The sequence below is a fragment of the Macaca mulatta genome, chromosome 8, assembly GCF_049350105.2.
Source record: "Macaca mulatta isolate MMU2019108-1 chromosome 8, T2T-MMU8v2.0, whole genome shotgun sequence".
In the NCBI taxonomy this organism is placed as follows: Eukaryota; Metazoa; Chordata; class Mammalia; order Primates; family Cercopithecidae; genus Macaca; species Macaca mulatta.
Genome location: NC_133413.1, coordinates 82,683,312 through 82,705,909, shown reverse-complemented (window position 1 = coordinate 82,705,909; position 22,598 = coordinate 82,683,312). Strand labels below are relative to the sequence as shown.

The following is a 22,598-nucleotide window of genomic DNA, read 5'->3' as shown; positions in this document are numbered from 1 at the left end:
GGATTCTGGTGTGAAACGATCTGGGTATAAATTAAGTGCACAGAGTTGCATCATAGAAGATTCTTATAATTAATAAGTACCTTAAAATGTACTTCCAAATCTTATAAAGTATTACTTGTACTTGAAGAAATCTACTATATCTCTCATTCACTGGCAGATATCACGGAAATGCATTTCAAATTTTGGCAACTGCTTCAGGCTAAATAGTTAGAATTAAAAATTCACAGCAGAAAGATTAAGTTCATCATCTGATTAAGTTAATAAAATATGTGCACACTCACAAGAATTTAATACAAGTAAGATACATGTATATATCTTATTTTATTCTAAAATTTGAAATACGATTTGCTGTAAAACAAATGACTCTTAGCAAGATTTCCCTTGTCTGGAGGCCAACTTAATTAGCTTTTTTATATCTCACATTTTAAATAATCTTATCAGATTTGGCTTTTTATTGATTGCTTTCATAGTTACTCTAGACCATGGTTGCCAAGAGCCCTGGGAATGGTGCTGCTTTGGATAACCTGTGTAAATCAGTTTGTCTTCTGGGGAGTAGAAAGAGCAAGATATGCTTAGGTTTCTTTGTAACAAAGTACATTAAGTTTCTCTGATTACCAGTAGAAAAGAGCATTTCATAGATGTCAAAGTGGTGTGTGGGTGGAGGTTTGTAATTTTTCTCATTACTTATCCATATTAAACAAAATTTTCCATCTGGAACTCAGTTGTCAGCAAACTAAAGACATGGCTTGATGAGCAGTAGACTCTCAATGAACATTAGTTCCTTCCTTCCTCCCTGACTCAATACTTTTCTGTCATTCCAATATTTCAAGACAGGCATAAAGTTATTTTCTCCTTTCCATATGATTTGGAAGAAACAGAACAGAATTTTTAATTACACAGAAACTAAAAGAAAGCACTTGGATTGAGATTGTTGTCTATACACACATATCTACCTTCCTTCCCATCTGAAATCCTATAAAACAGAAAAAAAAAAAAAAAAAAAAAAAAAAAAATTCAAAGAAAAAGTAAATCCAAAACAGCATGGAAAAAAAGAATGCCACCAACAGACTAGAAATGTTACAGGATTCTGGAAAGATAGACAGTAGACAGGATTGAATACACAAAGTTGTTAAAGTGAAGCAAAACATGAACTAAACATAAGCAAAAGAATGCTGTGATGGGAAGAGTGAAGGAGGAGCCTTGAACACAAAGTCAGTTGCCACAAGATATAAAGACAGCTTCAAGCATTCATCAGACAAGTTATTAATTGAGAAACGAAGGTGAGAGCTAGGCTAGCAAGCACCACTCCCCTCTCTGATCTGTACTAAGCAACAGGCAGCAAAAGTGTCTGCCCATAGGCTAAAGCAGAGTGTGGGCAAGTGGGCCCTGAGGCAGAGCAATGCTCCAGGGAGGACAAGGAGCTCCTGTTCCCAGAACGGGAGCTGAAGCACACAGTACTGTCTTCCTAGTGGCCCAGCCAGCCTCTGTCATAAGAGACTGATCTTAGTGACTAGAGGAGGCAAGTGGACAGAAATACTAAAACACAAAAATGAGCAGAGATTATTGAACACTAGAAGGAACTAACATTATTATAATGAGAAAAAGAGGTTAACAGGACAAGCAAAGCAGGGCTTTAGAATAAAATATAATTTAAAATGTGAGAATATGTTACATTGACAGAGACTCAATTAGAAACTTTGAAATAAAGCTTTCTTCATGAAATATATATATAATATATGTATGTATATATACACACACACACACACACACATACTTGATAGATCCATATAACTGAAAAACACAACAGAGGGCTGAAAGATCAATTCAAAGAATATTCCCATAATACAATATAAAAGGACAAAGAAAAAAATGTTAATGATAAGCTTAAGATGCAAGGAAAATGGGTTAAGAAATTTTAATATGCACTAAGAAAAATCAAACAGAGAAAATGGAATGTATAGGAGCATCTATATATTCAGCTAGAAATAGACAGTCAACATCAATTCCTCCTTTCTTTTGCCAATGGCATACTTCAGTTTCTCTCAGGGAAATGGAAACTATTCTTGTACCATTCTCAATCCATTTTGAGTTTACTCAAATTCAATTTGGGTACAGCTGGCTCCATGCCTGATTTCAACACAGGGTATGAATCTTAGGTCTGGATAATCAGATTATTGTTTTTCTGGCTATGGTGACTAGCTAAGAAATTGAATTCATAACCCAATTACAGCCAGTAATATACATAGAATTTTATAGAGCTGGTAGAAAATTCAGTGATCATACCACTGGACATAAACTTGGCAGATTTCAGCCTGAGACTGCCATAGATAGAGAGGTGAGTCTTCAAACATGTCGTAAAATTTCTTCCTATAAAAAAAATTAAAAGAAAGAGAAAATCCGCTTTAATGAGAGTGAGACTCTGGATAAAGTTGTGTCTTAAATAAGTACCAACATAGGCCATTTTAATACTGGGATCAATTAATTTATCTTTTCGTCAAGTCATTTTAGTTGTGTTTTCCTACCACTTGCCATGAAAAGATGCCTGAGATATGCAGAAATAAATAATACTACTAATATAATGGAATAAAATTTCCCAAAGCCAAAGAAGCATAATTACTAGATTGAAATGATATTTCCAGATAATTATTTTACAGTACTGAACAAGGTAAACAATAGAAGATCTTTATTGAGTTGCATACTGGTGATATTTCAGAACACCAAGAAGATAAAAATTCTAAAAGATTTTAGAGAGAAAATTAAATAACTTACAAAGAAATGAATTAGAAACAGATTGATATGATACTTTATCTGCAAAACTGATATTAAAAAGTAACATCAAAATCTTCCAATTTCTGAGATAAAACGACTTTGAAAGAATTTTGTATTTATTTAAACAATAGGAGGCCAAAATAAGGACAGCTTCATTACAGTTAAGGACATGCAAAAACTTAGAAATTTTAGTATCAACACACCACCTCTGTCTGGAAGAATTATGTGTGTATAGAATACCGAAAAACTAATATGAATACAAGACAAAGAATTACAAAAAAATACAGAATGTATAAATATGGATGGGAGAAGTGATCAAGGAAGACCTAAGCTTATTATATTTTAAATAAGGAAGATATAGATAATCATTAACTCTTGAGTTTGACAAAAATCTTAAGCTTAAGTGCCATTGTTAAAATTAAGGAAAATCATAAGAAAAAGTAGAATGCGCAAGGGCCTGGAGTGGTGGCTCAGGCCTGTAATCCCAGCACTTTGGGAGGCTGAGGCGGATGGATCACGAGGTCAGGAAATCGAGACCATGCTGGCTAACATGGTGAAATCCCATCTTTACTAAAAATACAAAAAAATTAGCCAGGCATGGTGGCGGATGCCTGCAATCCAGCTACTCGGGAAGCTGAGGCAGGAGAATTGCTTGAACCCAGGGGGCGGAGGTTGCGGTGAGCCGAGATCAAGCCATTGTACTCCAGCCTGAGCGACACAGAAAGACTCCATCTCAAAAAAAAGAAAAAAAAAAAAGAAAAAGTAGAATGTGCATTCCCCAAATCAGTAAAGGTTAAAAGAAAATGCACAAGGTGAACCTAACCAGGAAGAGGAATTAAAATAAAAAAGAAAACAGGAAAAATTTTAAAAGTTATATAAAAAGAACAAATGCAAATGTATCCACGATCACAATAAATATAAATAAACTTCCCAATTAAAAACAAGATTAGGTTAAAAACAAAATAAAACCAACTCTAAGCTGCTTGCATGCAACACATATAAAGGAAAAAAAAGTACAGATAAACGTTGAAAATAAAAAAATATGTTAGAAAAATAGTAACAAAGAGAAAGATGGTATGGCAGTATTAATATCTAGTATAAATGAAATTCAAGTATAAAAAATTAAAGAAGATAAATATATATATTTCATATTGATTAGATTATAATTCATCAAGGTATAAATTTACCACCATTGGTATGAACATTTCTGTACTAAAAACATAGTTTATAAGTACATAATTAAGTAATTGATTGTATACATGACTAAACTGTCAATTACACAGCTGTGGTGGAATTCCTTACCATAGATGTTTGCATATCAAGTAAATGAAAAATAATGAGGTAGAAGACTTGAAGAACAATTGATAACATTAAGCTAATGAATCTGTATAAAATGTCATATTAAAAATACTACTTAAATGGAACTTCAGCCATATATATTGGACAATATAATATCACCAAATTTTTTAAAACTGTAGGCAATATAAGATAACTGAGCACTATCAATAAAACAACAAACTAACAAGAAAAAGTTAGTTTAAAAAAGTTCCTAGCCATTGAAAATTTAAAACATCATTTTCAATGTTTGCATTGAAAAGGAAATTAGAATTCAACTGTTAGAGTTAGTAAGACATAACTTTTAAAACAATGCCTTTTCAACACTGATGAGACAACAAAAGTGAGTCTCAAATAAAATTTTATCACTGGCCGGGCACGCTGCTCATGCTTGTAATCCCAGCACTTTGGGAGGTTGAGGCAGGCAGATCACGAGGTTGGGAGTTCGAGACCAGCCCGGCCAACACAGTGAAACCCTGTCTCTCCTAAAAATACAAAAATTAGCTGGGTGCGGTGGCAGGCGCCTTGTAATCCCAGCTACTCAGAAGGCTGAGGCAGGAAAATTGCTTGAACCAGGGAGGCAGAAGTTGCAGTGAGCCAAGATTGTGCCACTGCACTCCAGTCTGGGTGACAGAGCTAAACTCTGGCTCAAAAAAAAAAAAAAAAAAAAAAAAAAAATAACTTTAAGTGCATGTATAAAATAATTTAAAACAGACAAAAACCAAGATAATTTTTTAGAAAAACTTCAAAATCAATTCTGAAATAATTTCACATGTAAAATAAGTTAAATAGAAAGGATAAAAGCAAAAATATTTCATAAGAAACAAAAAATAAAAAATATGATTGCTAAAACCAAAAGCTATTTCTTTAAAAAATCAAATATCTAAGAAATAATAAAAAAAACTTACAAATTACAAATGAACATTAGAAGCAAGACAGTGGGAACCACAGATATAGGGAAGATTTAGAAATTTATGAAGATACTACGAATCCTAATAAATTTTTAAAAATGTTCATTAAATGGATTATTTTCAAGGAAACTAAAAATTGATAAATTTAACTCAAGAAGACAGAAAAATCTAAGTAGACAATAACTATACAAAAATAAAAAATACAGTCAAATGCTGATCCCTAAAATATACCATATTTTAATGGTATAATAGGTGAGTGCTTCTAAAACTAAAATACATTATAACCTAAACAGTTCTATAGCCTAATGAAATTCCAGATTGAAATAAAATTTAAAATGACTATAAGAATAAGAAGCAGATACACTGATCTATAGAAATTTGTCAACTTTCGTTTCTGTGACTATATGTTCAGCTCTTCTAACTAGTACCCAGCTTTCAACTCACTGAATAACAATAAAAAAGCGATTATTTTACTTAAGAAATACACATTCATGTAGATAATGACTCCAAGAATTCAGGATAAAAACTAAAATTTAAATTTAAAATATCTGAACAGAAACAGCAGTAGCTACAAACCATGTGGGAAACAGATTCTACAGTTTAAGTCTGAGAAAGTTACAGAAAAAATTTTAAAAAATTAATCAAAACCTAGAGTTGCTAAAATATTCATCTAAAATGTCCAGTTATAAACCAAAATATTATAAGACAAGCAAAGAAACAAGTCAGTGTAGCGCATACTCAGAAAGAGGAAAAAGCAACAAACAGAAACTAATTCTGTTTGGGCATAGATATTAGATTTAGCAGTTAAGTATTTCAAATCAGCTAATATAAAGATGTTGAATGATAAAGAAAACATTTTCAAAGAATTAAAGGAAAATATGTTGACAATGATAAAACAATAAGGAAATTTTAATAAATAGAAACTAAAAACAAAAAGAACCAAATGGGCATTCTAGAGTTGAAAAGACAACAATATAAATGAAAAATTTACTAGTAGGCTCAATAGCAGATTCGGGAACAATGAAGAAGTAGTAAACCTGAAGACAGATCAATAAAAATTAATCTAAAGCAGAGATAAAAAGGATTAAAAGTGTTGAACGGAAACATGGACAACATTAAATTTACCAGCATACACATAATGGAAGTCCCAAAAAGAAAAGAGTAAGAGACAGAGAAGAAAAATTATTTGAAGAAATTATGACTGAAAACTGTTCAAATTTGAAAAAAAAGTATTAATCTACAAAGTCAAGAAGGTTCATGAACACTAAGAGAGTAAAACACAAAGATGTCAACACATGGATACCTTATAGTCAAGTTGCTGAAAGACAGAGAAAAATCTTGAAATCAGAAAAAGAAAAACTACTTATCTCATTGAAAAAAAATAAGATAATTTGTTGACTTCTCACTGAAAACAATGGAGGCCAGAAGGCAGTGTAATAACACTCAAAGTGAGGAAAGAAATGCCTATCAAACAAAACTTCTATATCCAGCAAAAAGTATTCCTTATTTTATTTTCCAAGCAGACTTGCCTTATTAGATATTCTAAAAGAAATCCTTCATATTGAAAGAAAATAATAGCAGACAGTAACTCAAATCTATAAGAATAAATGAAGACCACTAGCTATGGTAAATAAGTAGGCAAATATAAAAGTCTGTGTATGTGTATGTGTATCCTCTTTTCTTCTTTTAATTTCTTTTAAAAATGTGAAATTGTTTAAAATAAGAATCATAACGCATCATTTTAGAGTATATACCATGCATAGATGTACAAATGTATTACATATGACAATAACATAAAATGGGAGAGGAAATTGTGATACATTGGAGCAACATTGCCATAGTTTACTGAATTAAACAAGTATTAACCTAAAGTAGACTGTAATAAGTTAAAGATGAACATTGTAATCACTATACTATGAAAATAACTTGAAAACATCTAAACAATCTACCAACGAATTAAAATGACATGTTAAGACCATTGTTGGATACAAAAGAAGGCAGTAGAGAAAAAAAGAGTGAAAGAAAAAGACGTGATACAAACAAATATTAAAATGGCAGTACCATATCAATAATCATATTAAATGTCTGATATAATGAGTAAATATTGTAATTAAAAGGGAGAGACTGTCAACCTGTATAAAAGAGAAAGATTCAACTACATGCTATTTATAAGAAATAGTTTAAAAACAAATAGATTAAAATTAACAGGATGGAAAAAGATCTGCCATGTGAATGGTAAGCATAAGTGATCTGGCATGACAATATCATATAAAATAGACTTTAAAATAAGAAATATTACTAAAGACCATAAAGGAAATTTCATAATGATAAAAAGTGGGAAGACAATAATTATAAGTATGCATACATCTAAGAACAGAGACACTCTCTCAATGGAGTATAAATCCTGACAGAATTGTGAGAAGAAATAGACAATTTAACAATTATAATTTGATATTTTAATACTCTCAGTAACTGATGACATAATAAATAGAAAATCACTAAGAATATAGAAAACTTGAGCAACACTATCACTCAAGTATACCTGCTCAGAAACTTTACCAAATGATAGCAGAATATACATTATTTTCAAGTGTATGTAGAACAGTCTACAAGATAGACCATATGCTAGGCATAAAATGTTTCAACAAATCTACATTTGAATTCACATGGATTGAAACAATACAAAGTATGTTCTCTGATCATAATTGGAGTGAACTGAATATCCACAACAGAAATAATTTTGGGAAAATCCCACATACTTGAAAATTAAGCAACACAGTTCCAAAAGTAATCTGTGAGCCAAAGAAGAAACCAGAACTGAAAACATGCCAAATCAAAATTTATGAGATGCAGCTACTGTAAAGTTGAGCAAGCATTTTGTATCTTTAAATAATTACATTAGAAGAAAGATCCAAATAAGCAACTGAATGTTCTACCTCAAAAAGGTAAAGGAAGAAGAGCAAATTGAACCCAAATAATTAGAAAGAAAAGTTAAAGAGAGAAAAAAATGAAACCAAAAGTAGAGAAACAATAGAGAAAATCAATACAATCAAAAGTTGGTTCTTTGAAAACCAATCAACGAAACTGATAAACTATTAGCTATGAAAGAGAGATTACATAAATGACAAAAAACAAGAATGAAAGAAGGGGCATTATTACACACCCTACAAGAAACTGATTGACTAAATTGATTGTAAAGGAATTCTATGAACAACTCTGTGCCAACAAATACATAAGCAACTTAGATTAAATGGACAAACTTCTCAACAAATTACCTAAATTTACTCAAGCAAAAATATTAAATCAAAATAGCTCTATAAAAGATAAAAATTGAATTAGTAATTAAGTATCTTCCCAAAGGCCTGCAATGGTGAATTCTATTAAACCTTTAAAAAAAATACCAATATTATACAAACTACTTCAGAAAATAGAAGACAACATTTTAAAACTTACTCAGGGAGGCCACTGTTACACTACTGATAGCAAAACTATACAAAGATATCACAAAAAAAGGCAACTACAGATAAATATTCTTCTTGAGCCTAAACACAGAAATCTTTGACAAAATATTAGCAACCTGAATCCTGTAACATATGAAAAGGTTGGTTTAATATTAGAATATCTATTAATATAAAATAAGTGAGAAAAACATGTGATCATCTCAATAGTTGTAGAGACAGCATCAGACAAAATTCAACACCTACTCTTGATAAAAACAAAGAATAAAAATATTTTCCTCAACCTGATAGTAGGTATCAATGAAAATCCTACTTTAATGTAATATTTAATGTTGAAAGATACTGTTTTCCCCTAAGATTGGGGAAAAGGTAAGGATATCCACTCTCTCCTTTTATATTCAACAATGTCCCAGAGCTTCTAATCAGTGATTGAGGTGGAAAAAAAATTAAAGGCATACATTTGCAAAAGGAAGAAGCAAACTGTCTTTATTAGCATTGTCTTGTATGTTTAAGATTCTAAAAAGTCCCTTACAAATCTATTAGAATTAATAAGCAAAGTTAGTAATACTGTAGAAAACAGATCATTATGAAAATTCAATTGTATTTCTGTAAACAACAAATCATCTGATGGTAAAATTTAAAAAATCATTTCATTTAAAACAGTTTAAAACTAATAAAATCCTTAGGAATACATTTAACCAAAAATATGCATGAACTGTACATGGAGAACTACAAAGCACTGCTGAGAGAATCAAGACAGATCTATGTAAATTGAAAATACACCATGTTTATGGATCAGAAGACTCAATATTTTTAAAATGGCCCTTCTCACCAAATCTATCTATAGACTAAATGCAACAGGCATACCCAGAAACAATGCTTCATCAGTCATTGAGGCATCCCTCCATCTAGTCAAGCTGACACCTAACATTAACCATCATACTACCCATCTGACAAGAGATTATTAACCTGAATATATAAGTCAAGACCATGTGGTATTGGCTTAAATATAGAGATATTAATCAATGGAAGAAGATAGGGGTCTAGAAACAAACTCTTACATTTGTAGTCAATTGATTTTTGACAATGGTTCGAAGGCAATTCTATGAGGGATGTATAGTTTTTTAACAACTAGTAACAGTTGTATATCCATATGCAATAAAAATGAACTTAGACCTCTATCCCACACCCTGAACAAAAATTAACTCAAAATTGATCTAGTTAAGAGCTAACACTTGTTGAAGAAAATACTGAAGAGAAGCTTTTTAATTTTACACTGGCAAAAGTTTCTATATAAGGCACCCAAAACACAATACAGGAAATTAACAAATTACACTTTTATTAAAATTAAGTTTTGCTTTCAAAAGGCACTATTAAGAAAATAAAGAGAAATAACAGATTCTGAAAAAAGCTTTGCAAATTATCTGATTAAAGAGTTATATTTAGAATAAAGAACTCTTACAACTTAATATTAAGAAGACAACCCAATTTCAAAAGAGGCAAAAGAATTTAATAAACATTTCATCAAGAAAATATATGAACGACTAATAAGACACGATAATATGGACAATATCATTAGCCATTAGGGAAATGCTAAATTAAAGACTCAATGGTATATACCACTAGAATGACCATAAAAAAAAAGATTGACAATACTAACTTTTGTGAGGCTATGGAGTAAGTAGAATCCTCATACACTGCTGGAGGCCATATAAAATGGTACATCCACTTTGGAAGGCAATTTGGCAGTTTCATACAAAGCTAAACACATACTTGTCACATTACTCAGCAAGTCCACTACTAGATATCTATTTAAACAAGAGAAATAAAAATGTATGTCCACAGATTTGTATGAAAATGTTCATAGCAGCATTATTTATAATAGACCCAAACTGGAAATAATTCAAATGTCTACCAACTGGTAAATGGGTAAAGAAAATATGGTATATCTATACAATGGAATACTATTAAGCAATAAAAAGGAAGAAACTACTGATACATAGTACAATGTGGGTTAATCTCAAGTGCATTATACTAAGCAAAAGAAGCCAGATGCTAAAGATTACATAGTGTATGACTCCATGTATCTGAAATTTCTAGAAAAGGCTAAACTATAGAAACTATGCTCCAAAGACAGATTGAAGGTTGCTTAGGGGTCTGGGTGGGGGAGGGAATTACTACATCTGGGTCTAAGGAAACTTTTTGAATTGATGGAGATATTCTAAAACTGGATTACATAGATAGTTGTATAACTGTATACATTTACTACACAAATCATCACACTGTGCACTTTCCATGGGTGCATTTTATGGTTTTTTTCATAAAACATGCTATTTTCCTTAGTATGTATATTGGGCCCCTTTTCATTAATAATATATCTGGATTAGTGACTTTAAAAATAAATATATTTGTAATTAATTTATAAACAAAACATTTTTAAATTTAAGGAACAAAATAATTAAGGAGAATTTTGGTAATTTAGATTTTTTTCATAAAATGTTATTGAACAATATATGCATATAACTATATTTTCCCTCATAATTTAAATAAAATTATTTATTATTATTACTTTTCATTTTCTCGAATAAGGTCCTGTGTGATGTCAAATTGTAATTTGATAATAAAAATTACCCTTCAGAAAATTTCTAGCAAGGTTTCTTTTCTCTAATAATTATCATTTTAAAAGTATAATTGATATAAAAAGCTTGCACATTATTGCTATTCATCAATAAACTTCAAATGAAATAAGATCCTGATTGTAAATAGCTAGCTACCATCTTGTTCCTGTCTACATTTTGCATTTTAAGACCAAGATTTGCAATTAATCTTGCAATTAGAGGAAGCTGTCCTGCCTGCCTATGAAAAATATATTTTTGATGGGTAGGAAATAATTTAACAATTAAGAAGAAATAGTCATGGGAATTCCTGAGAGGTCTTAGGAAGACACTGCCTGAAAAATGCCTTAAATGAACAAGACCCTCGTAATATTTTTTAAAAATTAAACTATCTTTTAATCTCTTTGCTTTTATAAGCAGAAAGCAGGAAAATACTCATATTTATAATATTAACCATCTGTATTTTTCAGTGTTAAAGACAGAGAAGACAAATTAAAAAGAATACCTGCTTTGGGGAATGTCAATAGGGTAGAGAAGCAAGAATGCAGAAAGCATCATTCTGTGCTGGCAGCTGACCCCAGGGGATATTACAAAGGAGGGGTGCTGTTGGCCTGGAGCCAATCTTCTCCCACAATTCCCCTCAACCGTCCATTGCTGGAGTTCCCTGAACCGGGCCACGCTGCCCTCCCCTGCCCCGCAACCCCCCTCGCCCCCTGTCTCTCGGGGCCAACAGAGTATCTGATGCTTGCTACCATGACATGCTCACTGCCCCAGCTTCCAAAATGACCACTTTGAACATCCTCTTTATTCCCTTTTTGCCTTAGTGACCCTTTCCAGCTAAGTGTTGTGAGAAAAGCTATTGATCAAAATAGTCAATGATAAAAAATAAAGTCTTAATATTCCTATGAGGCATTTCCATTTTAAAACATTAACTCGGTATATGGAAAATGTCAGGTAGACAGCAATGGCTCAATGAGTTATTCTTTGTACCCAACCCTTGGATTCTTTTCTTTATTGGTTTCTCCAAATGCATTACCTCCTTCAACTAAATCATAGCAAGCTGTGCAACTGATTCTTGTCTTACACACCCGGAACAGATGCTGATGGGAAAAGAGTGCAAAGGTGAAGTCAAACACCTGTATCCTCCAGCAAGTCATACTCATGGACTCATGATGTGGTTAAGTTCAATATAATCCTTCCAAGGAATTCCACTCCAGGGGTGGAATTGATGGCAACCTGCCATACCCATTGGAAGTTTTGGGGGGACCTTTCATGGTTCCTCAACGTCATCATGTCCACTCTGCCTGGCCCTAAACTCAGCCCACCATAGCCCCTAGGTCAGACAGTCCACAAACCGTTACTGAGTGCACCTCTATGCCAGGTCCTAGATCCACGGGGGTCTTGGGCTAAGTGCTGGATATGAGCAGGTGAATACGACAATCCAGGGCCTTCAGGAAGCACAGTCTGTCAAAGCAAAAGACTGTCAAAGCTACGTTCTGTCCTGTGCAAGGTATAATCAGCCTTAGAAAGAAGGTTTCTTGCTTTCTAGCCTTGTTAACTTGAACTTACCACCAACAGTTTCAGAGGCTCCCTTCTCTGCACATAAAAGTAGAACCAGCCTCTTCGATTGAGAGGGAACACCTTTTATTCTACACAATTGACACTTAATGAAGAGCAGTCCTATAAATATAAGTCTCTCATACAAAGCTGGGGACAAACAAACTTGCACCAGTCAGCAGTGGCTTACGTTTAACCTGACCTTTTTATTAACCACCTTTAAACACCAAAGCGTGAGGGGGATCAATATTATTATCCACAGGAAACGAGACCTGATATTCACAGGGACTTAATCTAGTCCCTCAAACCAGTGCTAGGATTTAGCTATTTTCCCAAATGTTTGGAACGAGAAGTTTTGTTAAAAACTTTATTTCCAAATCAAAGAGGCCCCCAGAAGAAGGTGCACGTGGTGGGAAAGACAGGTCCATACGATTTTAGTTAGAAAAAACTCCTGAAAACTAAAAATCTTTTCAATGTACACAGTCATTCTCTCTTCCTCTCTCTACCGTCCCCCCACTCCACACACACACTCACATACACGGTTGGGGGGCAGGGCAAGGGGGCTCTTAGTGTGTTTATTGTAACAAATTCCCTGCATCCACCCCGACCTGACACGCTTACTCTGGGAGCGCGCTGCTGCAGCTGCAGGACAGCGGGACGGGCGAGTCACTTTGTCCCTGCAGGGGCGAGTCCAAGGCAGACGCGGCGCCGCCGCCCTCTTTGCGAAGGAGGTCTGGGTTTCTACCTCCTCTCCGCGCCCCGCCTGCTTCCTGCACTACAAAAGTAGCGCGGTACTCGGAACTCCTTCCAGAAGTTGTGCGGCGCTCCGGCGGAGGGACTTTTTCGCTGCCTTTGAGCTGCAACGCTGGGGAGCTCCAGCTCGCGCAGAACCCAGCGCCTAGCTGGCTGACAGAGCACTCTCGCCTCAGGTGCCCGCGCGCGTGTTGAGCAGCTGCACCAGGTGGCGTCCGGGGTGGGGTCAATGAAGCGCAGCCTGAGGAAGATGTGGCGCCCTGGAGAAAAGAAGGCGTCCCAGGGTGTTGTCTATGAGGATGTGCAGGACGACACCGACGATTGCAAGGAAACGCTTAAGGTACCCTGGGCGCCCGCGGGTCGGGAGGGGTTCCGACGTCCGGGCGGGGGTGGGCTGGAGGTTTCCTTGCGGGCACTTGGTTTGGAGAAAGCGTGGGGTGGCCAGGAGGTTGCAAGCTTTGGGATGTGTTCACAGTCCAAGAGGAGACCCCACTCATGACGCGCCTACACAGCGCCCGCTTTATCAATTTTTTTTTTTTTTTTTTTTTTTTTTTTTTTTTTTGCTTGTTTGTCCAACCGAATTCTTGCTCCTGGACTGGCTACTGTAGTCCGGGGAAACCTACTCAAAAAGTACCTGTATCATCTGGCACAAGATTGGGCAGCTGCCTAAAATCAGGACAATTTGGAATGTGTGCCGTTTCACTTGGACCTTTCCGTAGATTTTATTTAGAACCAAACAGCCGAATGACTGTATCTAGTAGTCGCTGGATAACTATTTAAGAGTTTTGGTGGTTGACAAGCCTTCTGCTCTAACAGAGTGAAACAGAGAAACCTATTATCTGCACATAAAGCGTTGCAGAACATGTCCCCAATAAAACAGAGGCAGGAGTGGCAAATTCCTTCTCCAGGGGGTAGGAGCTTCAGGAAACGCTGTGGAGGAGGTGACCTTTTGAAGACGGGTGGGTGGCCTGGGGCTCTAGGATGGGCATTTATATTACCTATGCAGTTCTCGGACCTGAAGGCAGCACTAGCTACTACCTGATGGCATAGTCTAAGGGATAAAGGCTGTTGGGTGCTCAGAGTCCACCACTGGATTTCATCAGATTGTCAGCAGGAGAAAGGGGCTCTTTTAAAAGGTTGAGACATCATTAAAAATGTCTCTCCAAACCCTCATCACAAATCTCTTTCGACAGTTAGACCATGTTAACAGTTTCTTATGTATATTCCAGGTTAAAAAAAAAATGCTTACACAAAAACACACATGCTAATAGATCTTGTTTTATTTGCAAAGTTATGAACTCACAGATTTCCACTCTGATTTACTCACAAAATGTATTTTAGAATACATTTCAAATCGGCACTTGTAGATTTACCTCATGTTTTTACCAGCTTCTTAATATTCCACTGTATGAATAGATCATGATTTATTTAACCAGTCTTGCACTAATGGACACTTAGGCTGTTTTGTATGTAACAAAATAGCTTTGTTTTGCTATTACACATGTGACAGAGTATGTCTGTGACTTCTCTGTCTGTCCCTTGGTACTTTTATGGATATGTCTGTATGTTAAAGTCCTAGCAGGGTCAAGAGGTACTACAGCTTTAATTTTGGTAGAAATTGACAAATTGCTGTCTAAACAGGTTGCAGGAATTTGCACTATTGCCAATTGTGTGTGTAAGTCAGGCATGTATAGTTAATCACACACACCAAGTAGCCAGGCCTCCCAAGGTGCGTCTGTTGACATGTCCAGTTTGGCCACAGACATTTTTTGTACTTCTTAATGTTAGCATGATAACTGTGGCCTTTTGGCTTACTCCAGAGAACTGAGTCATGAATAGATTTCAACCACTGGAATAGTATCTTTACAATTAATATGGTACAGGGGGAAATTTTAAATTTCTAAAATCACCCATGTGGTTTTATTTTCTAGAGATATTTGCTGAAGAATTTCTTAGCAGCGAGTCTCAAAATTATTTGTCTTCGTGTTTCTAATTGTCTTTATTTAGATTTATCGCCTACATAGAGCAACTTATGTTTTTAAAGCCTTTTAGAAGCTACATTAGTTTGTAGATGGAGAGATTATATATTTTATTTCATTAGCTGTGGTAGTTCCACATCATTTTGTAAAAATCTCAGTAGTTGTACTCATTACAAAGAAACATATGTAATACTGTAAAGGGCTTTTTGAACTCTAGAGGGTTTTTGGTGGTTTCCAAATTTAGAAGAAAAGCTGTATAACATATTTTCTCCAGCACATACACAGTATCTCAGGAACACTAACAAAACTGAAGGATCACAGAAAACTTACAAGGTGAGAAATGTGGACAAAGAACCACTGGACTGATGCTTTTAGCCTTTTCCAATTATTTTCTTTCAAGATAGTGAATACTTTAGCGTTTGACCTTCCAATTGTTCTCTCTCACCTTAGTTTCCAACCTTTTGGCCACATTGCTACTTATATGTATTTCATTAAAGCAACCTAAAAAAGATGTATTTCATATCTCTGTTTTAAAGCGTTTAGTTAGAATTAGGTTATCTAAAAGTGATCTAGTCTATTATGTTCTGAATCTAATCATACAGTTCAGATTCCAAAGGAATCTGAAGTGACCCTGTGACAACGTGAAACTACATTAAATGAATATATATTTTGTCTAAATGACATCCTTGGCTGACTTTCAGAACTTTAAAAAATCTCTTCAAAGCCTGACAACGTCAGGTACTGATTGAGATGATCTAGTACATCTGATATGCTCATGTAAAGTATTTAGATGCTGTTTTGTCATTGTGAATTCAGTAATACCTTGTGAGCACCTGAACCTAGTACTCCCTCTAAGGAGTGTGGAATTGGGTTTGTGTTGACAGCACATTGCTGAACAGACATCCTAAACTGCTCTTTCTGGCACTAGGGAGTGGGCAGCATAATCCCTTTATTATGCAAAGAGCATATCAAATTCAAGTACCAAAATGCTTCCAAATAGATTTAGGTCAACACTTTCTTTGATAGGATAAGACATGGAAAAAGTCCCTATTTCTGCAAGAAGCCCATTTTAAATTTATTACTGAATATGTGTAAATTTGAAAGTGGTTGGATGCTTATTGTCATATCCTGTAGTCACTAAAGCTATATGTAGCTTATATGGAAAAAAGTAACACATCTCAATTTAAGAGACTACCATAGGAAAGTGATTTGTTAGGTACTATTCTGTAATAACAGAAGCAAAAACTAAAGGTCAAACATTTAAGAAATTAAGTTTTATTATTCCAACCTAACATTTGCTGAATAAATCCTAATATTCTAAATCTTTTCTTAGTTATATTAAAGATACATTAATACCTTAATACTTCATTTTCATTGATAGCTTTTATTTTCAGTAGTGAGAAATGCTCTAGTTATCCTTAAAATAAAAAACTGGAGTTTGGATATATATTATGTGGCATATGTGACTAGTTATGGTCAAAGGTAGAATTAAAGCAAGTACCTGAATCATTTGTTTGGGGAAGATTTCTGCATTTCCTTCACAACGAGGAAGAAAGGCCTTTATTTCTAAGCATATATGAATGAGTTCAGGATTAAAAAATTTATTTCATATATTGATCAATCTTGGGGCATTTTCTCAAACCTTCTTTGTGTATGTGAACATTTTGTGTATTTCAAGAAAAATATTTACCTCATTATAAGCATGATAGATAGTTTTGGATAATAATAACTTCTTTCAGGCTATAAAATGGTTATAGCTATCAATTTTGCTTATGCTTGTTTGGTGTAACGGTGTTTAAATACCTCTAGGTGGTTTTTGAAGGAAGTGCATATGGATTACAAAACTATAATAAACAAAAGAAATTAAAAAGATGTGATGATATGGACACCTTCTTCTTGCATTATGCTGCAGCAGAAGGCCAAATTGAGCTAATGGAGAAGATCACCAGAGATTCCTCTTTGGAAGGTAACAAAATATTACAATGCATCTTCCGGAAATCGTTCATCCCATTCAATTCACTAGAAAGAATGGAATGAAGTGATTTTTAAGGGCAATTAGTGCCAGTTATAAAGAGCCTATATATTTCACTTAGAATTGTGAGTTTTCCTACACACCAGGACTCCTCAACTTCTTCTACTGAAATATAGCTAAGCATATTGCAGAGATCTAGGACACCCCACAACAAGCACAGATTTCATTTGAGTTTTTAGATAGATTGTAAGAATGCGTGTACATTTTACATACTCTTTTATACTATTTCCATTGAGGTTATTTTACATTTAAATTATCATCATTAAATAAAATTGACACCTCAAGAAGGTGTACCATGCTCCTACAGTGATGTTTTCCAGGTGCCAGCCTTGTACACTCTACCTTGTTTAAGAAATTCAACTGCAGGGCCGGGCGCGGTGGCTCAAGCCTGTAATCCCAGCACTTTGGGAGGCCGAGACGGGCGGATCACGAGGTCAGGAGATCGAGACCATCCTGGCTAACACGGTGAAACCCCGTCTCTACTAAAAAAATATAAAAAACTAGCTGGGCGAGGTGGCGGGCGTCTGTAGTCCCAGCTACTTGGGAGGCTGAGGCAGGAGAATGGCGTAAACCCGGGAGGCGGAGCTTGCAGTGAGCCGAGATCCGGCCACTGCACTCCAGCCTGGGCGACAGAGCAAGATTCCGTCTCAAAAAAAAAAAAAAAAAAAGGAAAAGAAATTCAACTGCAGACAATGAAGGAGGTGGATACCACAGAGATGAAGGCAGTGAAGTGGTATGATAAGACCTTTGCTATATAAGATAATTCTGTCAATATTGTGGAAGATGGATTAGAAGTGGAAGCCAAACTAAAAAGCTATTTTGATAGTAAAGAAAGAATAAGAGTTTGCCAGGGTTGTGCAGCTACAAAAACGAGACAGGGAGAGGTTCAAGAGATATTAGTGTAAAGTCAATAGTGCTCAACAGCAGAGTAAATGGGAAGAGAAAGAGGCAGGGAGTTAGAACTGACTTTGAAATTCTTAAATTTAGGAGATTAGGCTAATAATATAATCATCCCCCAAAAGGAGGAATATGAGAGAACAGAAAGGAAGTGAGTGCGAAGGTGTGAGATTTGGTCACAGTGAGTTTGAAGGGTCCAGGGGACATCCTCTTGGAAATATCCAGCACACAACAGAAATGCAGAAGGAAAGGGGTTGCCCTACAGGAGCATGATTGCACAGGAAGTCGCTGAGACAGTGGAAATGTGTGAAAATCCTTTAGGGGATCACAAAACAGCTAGCAAAGGTAGCTAAGAGTAGAGTACCAACATCAAGAGACAGATGGCAGAGCAAAAGCCAGAAAAAGATGAAGATAGTGAAAATACACATGTCGTGGGTGAAGTTACTGGAATAGAAGAGTTAGAAGGAGCCCTTGCCACAAAGAGATCAAGTATGAAGGAGATCAAGATAAAGCCTCTACATTAGAAGGCCCCAGTGACCTCTATAAAAATAAAAATGATTTCTGAAAAGTGATGAGGATAAAAGCCAAATTCAAGTTATTTAATTAGTGAATGGGAGTTTGTAAGTATAGATCCCTGTTTAAGTTTGGTGCCAAATGGAATGATGAATGGAGTGCTTCTTCTTGATCAGACAGAACGGTCAAGAGATGTGTGTGTGTGTGTGTGTGTGTGTGTGTGTGTGTGTGTGTGTGTGTGTGTGTTATTTAGAATGAAACACTTAGATGAATGAAAGGAAATGGCGGAGAGACACATTTTAAAAAGGAGAGAAACAGAAAACATGGCTGTATGGTTCCAAGTACCATGTATCATAGATAGTCCCCAAATCATATTTTTGAGCAAATACTTTTTCTCCTTTCCTGGACATAAAGATATACTGTCACCAATTTACAAGGTTGATAAAGCAGTCAGCCATGTCTATTTTAGAATAGCTATAGGACTTTGCAGGATGAAAGGACATATTACTTATATGCTGAGCTCACAGGGTACATAGTGCCATATATCCTATCGTAGAAATACATGGAAACCACTTGTGGCATCAGGGTCTGAAGCTCAAATTCTAGTCTTGCGGTTTATTAGTGGTGTGTTGTATTTCTCATTAACATTTTCTGAACCATTGCTACAGGCCAGGCACTCTGCTGTGATCTTTAGAGACATGATTTAATATTATTGTCCCAGTAACATTGCAACATCACAGAGTCTCTCTGTCTCTGTCTCTCTCTCTCTCTCTGATTCTCTTTCTCTCTGTCTCTCTCTCTCCTCCTGTGTATGTGTGTAGGTATATGAATATATGCTTTTCCAAATTTTTTTTTTACCAAGTTTGAATACAAGAAAGCTGAGGTTCAGAGAAGTGTGGTAACTGTCATACCTCCTTACTAGCTCTGTGATGTTGGCAAGACTTTTAACCTCTCTGAATCTCAACATCTTCCTCCTTCTGAACATTAGTCATGGTGTTACTTTGCAGGCTATTGGAGGCTTGAATGAAATAATGGTCATGTGAACTTAGCAGAGTGCCTAGAACATGGTTCTTGCTTTTATATAATCCCAATATCTTATTACAATCCCAAAACTCATATAGATAAAAACATGTAGCAGTAGGAGGATCTATTTCTTATTAATGCTACCCATAGAAATTTCACTCAATTGAGAAAGTCAGTCTCGTGCTACTATATATTCCCACTAGGTGCCCATTAAATGTTTCATTAGAACTGAAGCTGTGTTTTTAGTTTCCATTAAAAGATGGAGCTGATGTCAGTTGCACTTGGCACTGCGTTTGGAGTGGATAGGCACTCAGGAGGTGTTGAATACAGTCTAAGCAAAATTTAATCCACATTTTGGTTTCTTTTTCTAGTACTGAATGAAATGGATGATTATGGAAACACCCCTCTGCATTGTGCTGTAGAAAAAAACCAAATTGAAAGTGTTAAGTTTCTTCTCAGCAGAGGAGCAAACCCAAACCTCCGAAACTTCAACATGATGGCGCCCCTCCACTTAGCTGTGCAGGGCACGCACAACGAGGTAATGAAGGTAAGGCTACTGGCCGGCTCCAGTGGGCCTGACTGGCAGCACAGGTGCTGGGACCCAGATCCAGCTCTCTCTGCCTGCACCAGGATGAGCACCTTCTAAGCTTCCATGGCAAACAAAATGTAATTATTACATTTGCTTTTCTTCTCAGTAACTAATGATGATGATTAGTTCTGACTTTATTGAATAGTTCTTATTCATCAGGCATTTTCGTAAGAGCTTTATGTGTGTTTGTTTATTAAATTCTTATCTAAGCAAACCCACTATGAAGTAATTCTACTAGAATTCTTATTTCATAGCTGAGTACACTGAGGTGCCAAAAGAATTTGAATAACTTGCCTAACGTCACACCACAAGTAAAACTGCAAGACCAAGGAAGTTTATTTTCATCTTTATATTTTCAGGTTTAGGCTTCATTACTTTTACCTGACTGTTTTAATGATTAAAAGGAGGAAGGTAATGAGAGACTCAGTGAAAACAGAAAACATAATTATGATTCACTATTTTTATTAGAATGGATGGCCTGTCAGACAGATTAGTTAGCAGAAGACATAAGGATACCACTGGGAAACATCTTATTGGTTTTCAAGGTGTAAGAGTAAGTTCAGTCAAATAGAGGAAAGCCTGGAAAAATGCTAAAGGGTAAGAATTAGGCCATGGTTTGTAAACTACATCTCAGAGTCTCTCAAACACCCTAGAACACAAACATGCTTAAAGAATGAAGAATGCAATTTACAAATGGAGCATGTTCCAGAAATTCATTTCTAAGGTAGGCTATTTGGAACTTATAATAAGTTTTCCGGTAGAAACAATATCCAAAGAGTTCCATGAGTTTCAGGCTCCATTTAGCCCAGGAAACTTTCTCTCAGCCCTCTGAAACTTTGGCTCCTTTAAGTCTGGCATAAAAGGTGGGAGAGAGCCACTTTCTGCTTTTCTACTGTACCTTGTATGTGGCTCTATTAAAATTCTTAACATGTGATATTGGAATCAAATGTTCGTGTGCTTTTCTTCCCAACTGGCTAATTATCCTTGAGGGAGGAGCTGTGTCTTACTAATTCAAGTGTCTCTTATTCCTCAGTACTGTGCTGGTAAATGATGGCTGTTGAATGAATGAATGAATGAATGAATGAATGAATGAATGAATGCATGCATGCATGAACAAACGAGTAAATGGGAGTTCTGACTGACTGAGAAGGGGAGATCAGAAGTCTCAGTACCTATGAGATGGGTCAGGGTGGCTCCCTGAAGAGGTTACTAGAAAGTTCTCTGGCAACAAGCTGTTATTTTTTATTCATTATTCATGAGTCAAGTGCTGTTTCTATATCATCTGGATTGGGTCACTAGTGACTGCAGGGACTCCTGCAGAGATATCAAATATTTCCTCATGGAGCTCTTGCTCCCTCTGAAGGCTCTTTTCAAGAACACATGCCTATTAACTTAATTAATATTGGCCCTGAAAGTGTGGTTTGGGAATTGAAGGCAGGTAACTTTTGAAGGACTGTTGTTAATTAGAAAGCAGAAATCTCCAGACCAACGAATACAGAAAGGTAGGTATCACATAGAAATAGAAAATAAAGCTCCTAACTGATTCGTAAACTTTGTTATGGACATAAAACAAATTTTCCTGGTGACACAAGAGCAAGCAGAAAAATAGAGTTCTAAGTAAAACCGACTCTCCTTTACTTGGTCTTACCAACCTCAACTATGTGTAAAAATATTTTCAGACTCCTCTGGCTCACCAGAGATGACAGGAATAGAAGGAGGAGAAGGTGTTTTGGAATGTCTCCCCTCATGCTTGCAAACAGCAATCCTCTCTACCTGCCTCTCCCAGTTATGCCCATGTTCCAGCCTGTACCCACCCAGCCCCTGCCAGTTTAGAAGCTGCTCTGTGGACTGCTCCACTGACCTTCCCTTAAACCTTCCTCTGCTGCCTATAATAGTTGTAAAGTAAAAAAACTGTCATCCACGCATCACTTCAAGTTCTTGCACAATTATTTATGGTATGCATAATATTTCCTGGGACACATTGGCCTGGGAATTAGGGGGTGGTTTTGTCTCTCAGTGGCCTGCAGGCCTTAGTCCTTGGGGCTTTACTTCAAAGTATCCAGTTGTTTGACCCTTCCATGAGGCTTTCCAGATTCTCAACAAAGGGACCTGTGGAGAGCTTACCTCCGAACCTTCCAGACCTGCCTGGTCATGACTGAATTTGAAG

The 22,598-nt window shown here is 35.7% G+C and overlaps 1 protein-coding gene across 1 annotated transcript in view; it reads left to right on the top strand.

Annotated features, from left to right (window-relative positions):
- Positions 1–22,598, top strand: part of TRPA1 (transient receptor potential cation channel subfamily A member 1) — a 68,031-nt gene that overhangs the window by 644 nt on the left and 44,789 nt on the right. The window contains exons 2-4 of the mRNA XM_001083172.4: positions 13,575–13,738; positions 17,187–17,343; positions 20,214–20,389. Of these exons, the coding sequence (XP_001083172.3) occupies positions 13,575–13,738; positions 17,187–17,343; positions 20,214–20,389 (497 nt within the window). The remainder of the gene's footprint in view (positions 1–13,574; positions 13,739–17,186; positions 17,344–20,213; positions 20,390–22,598) is intronic.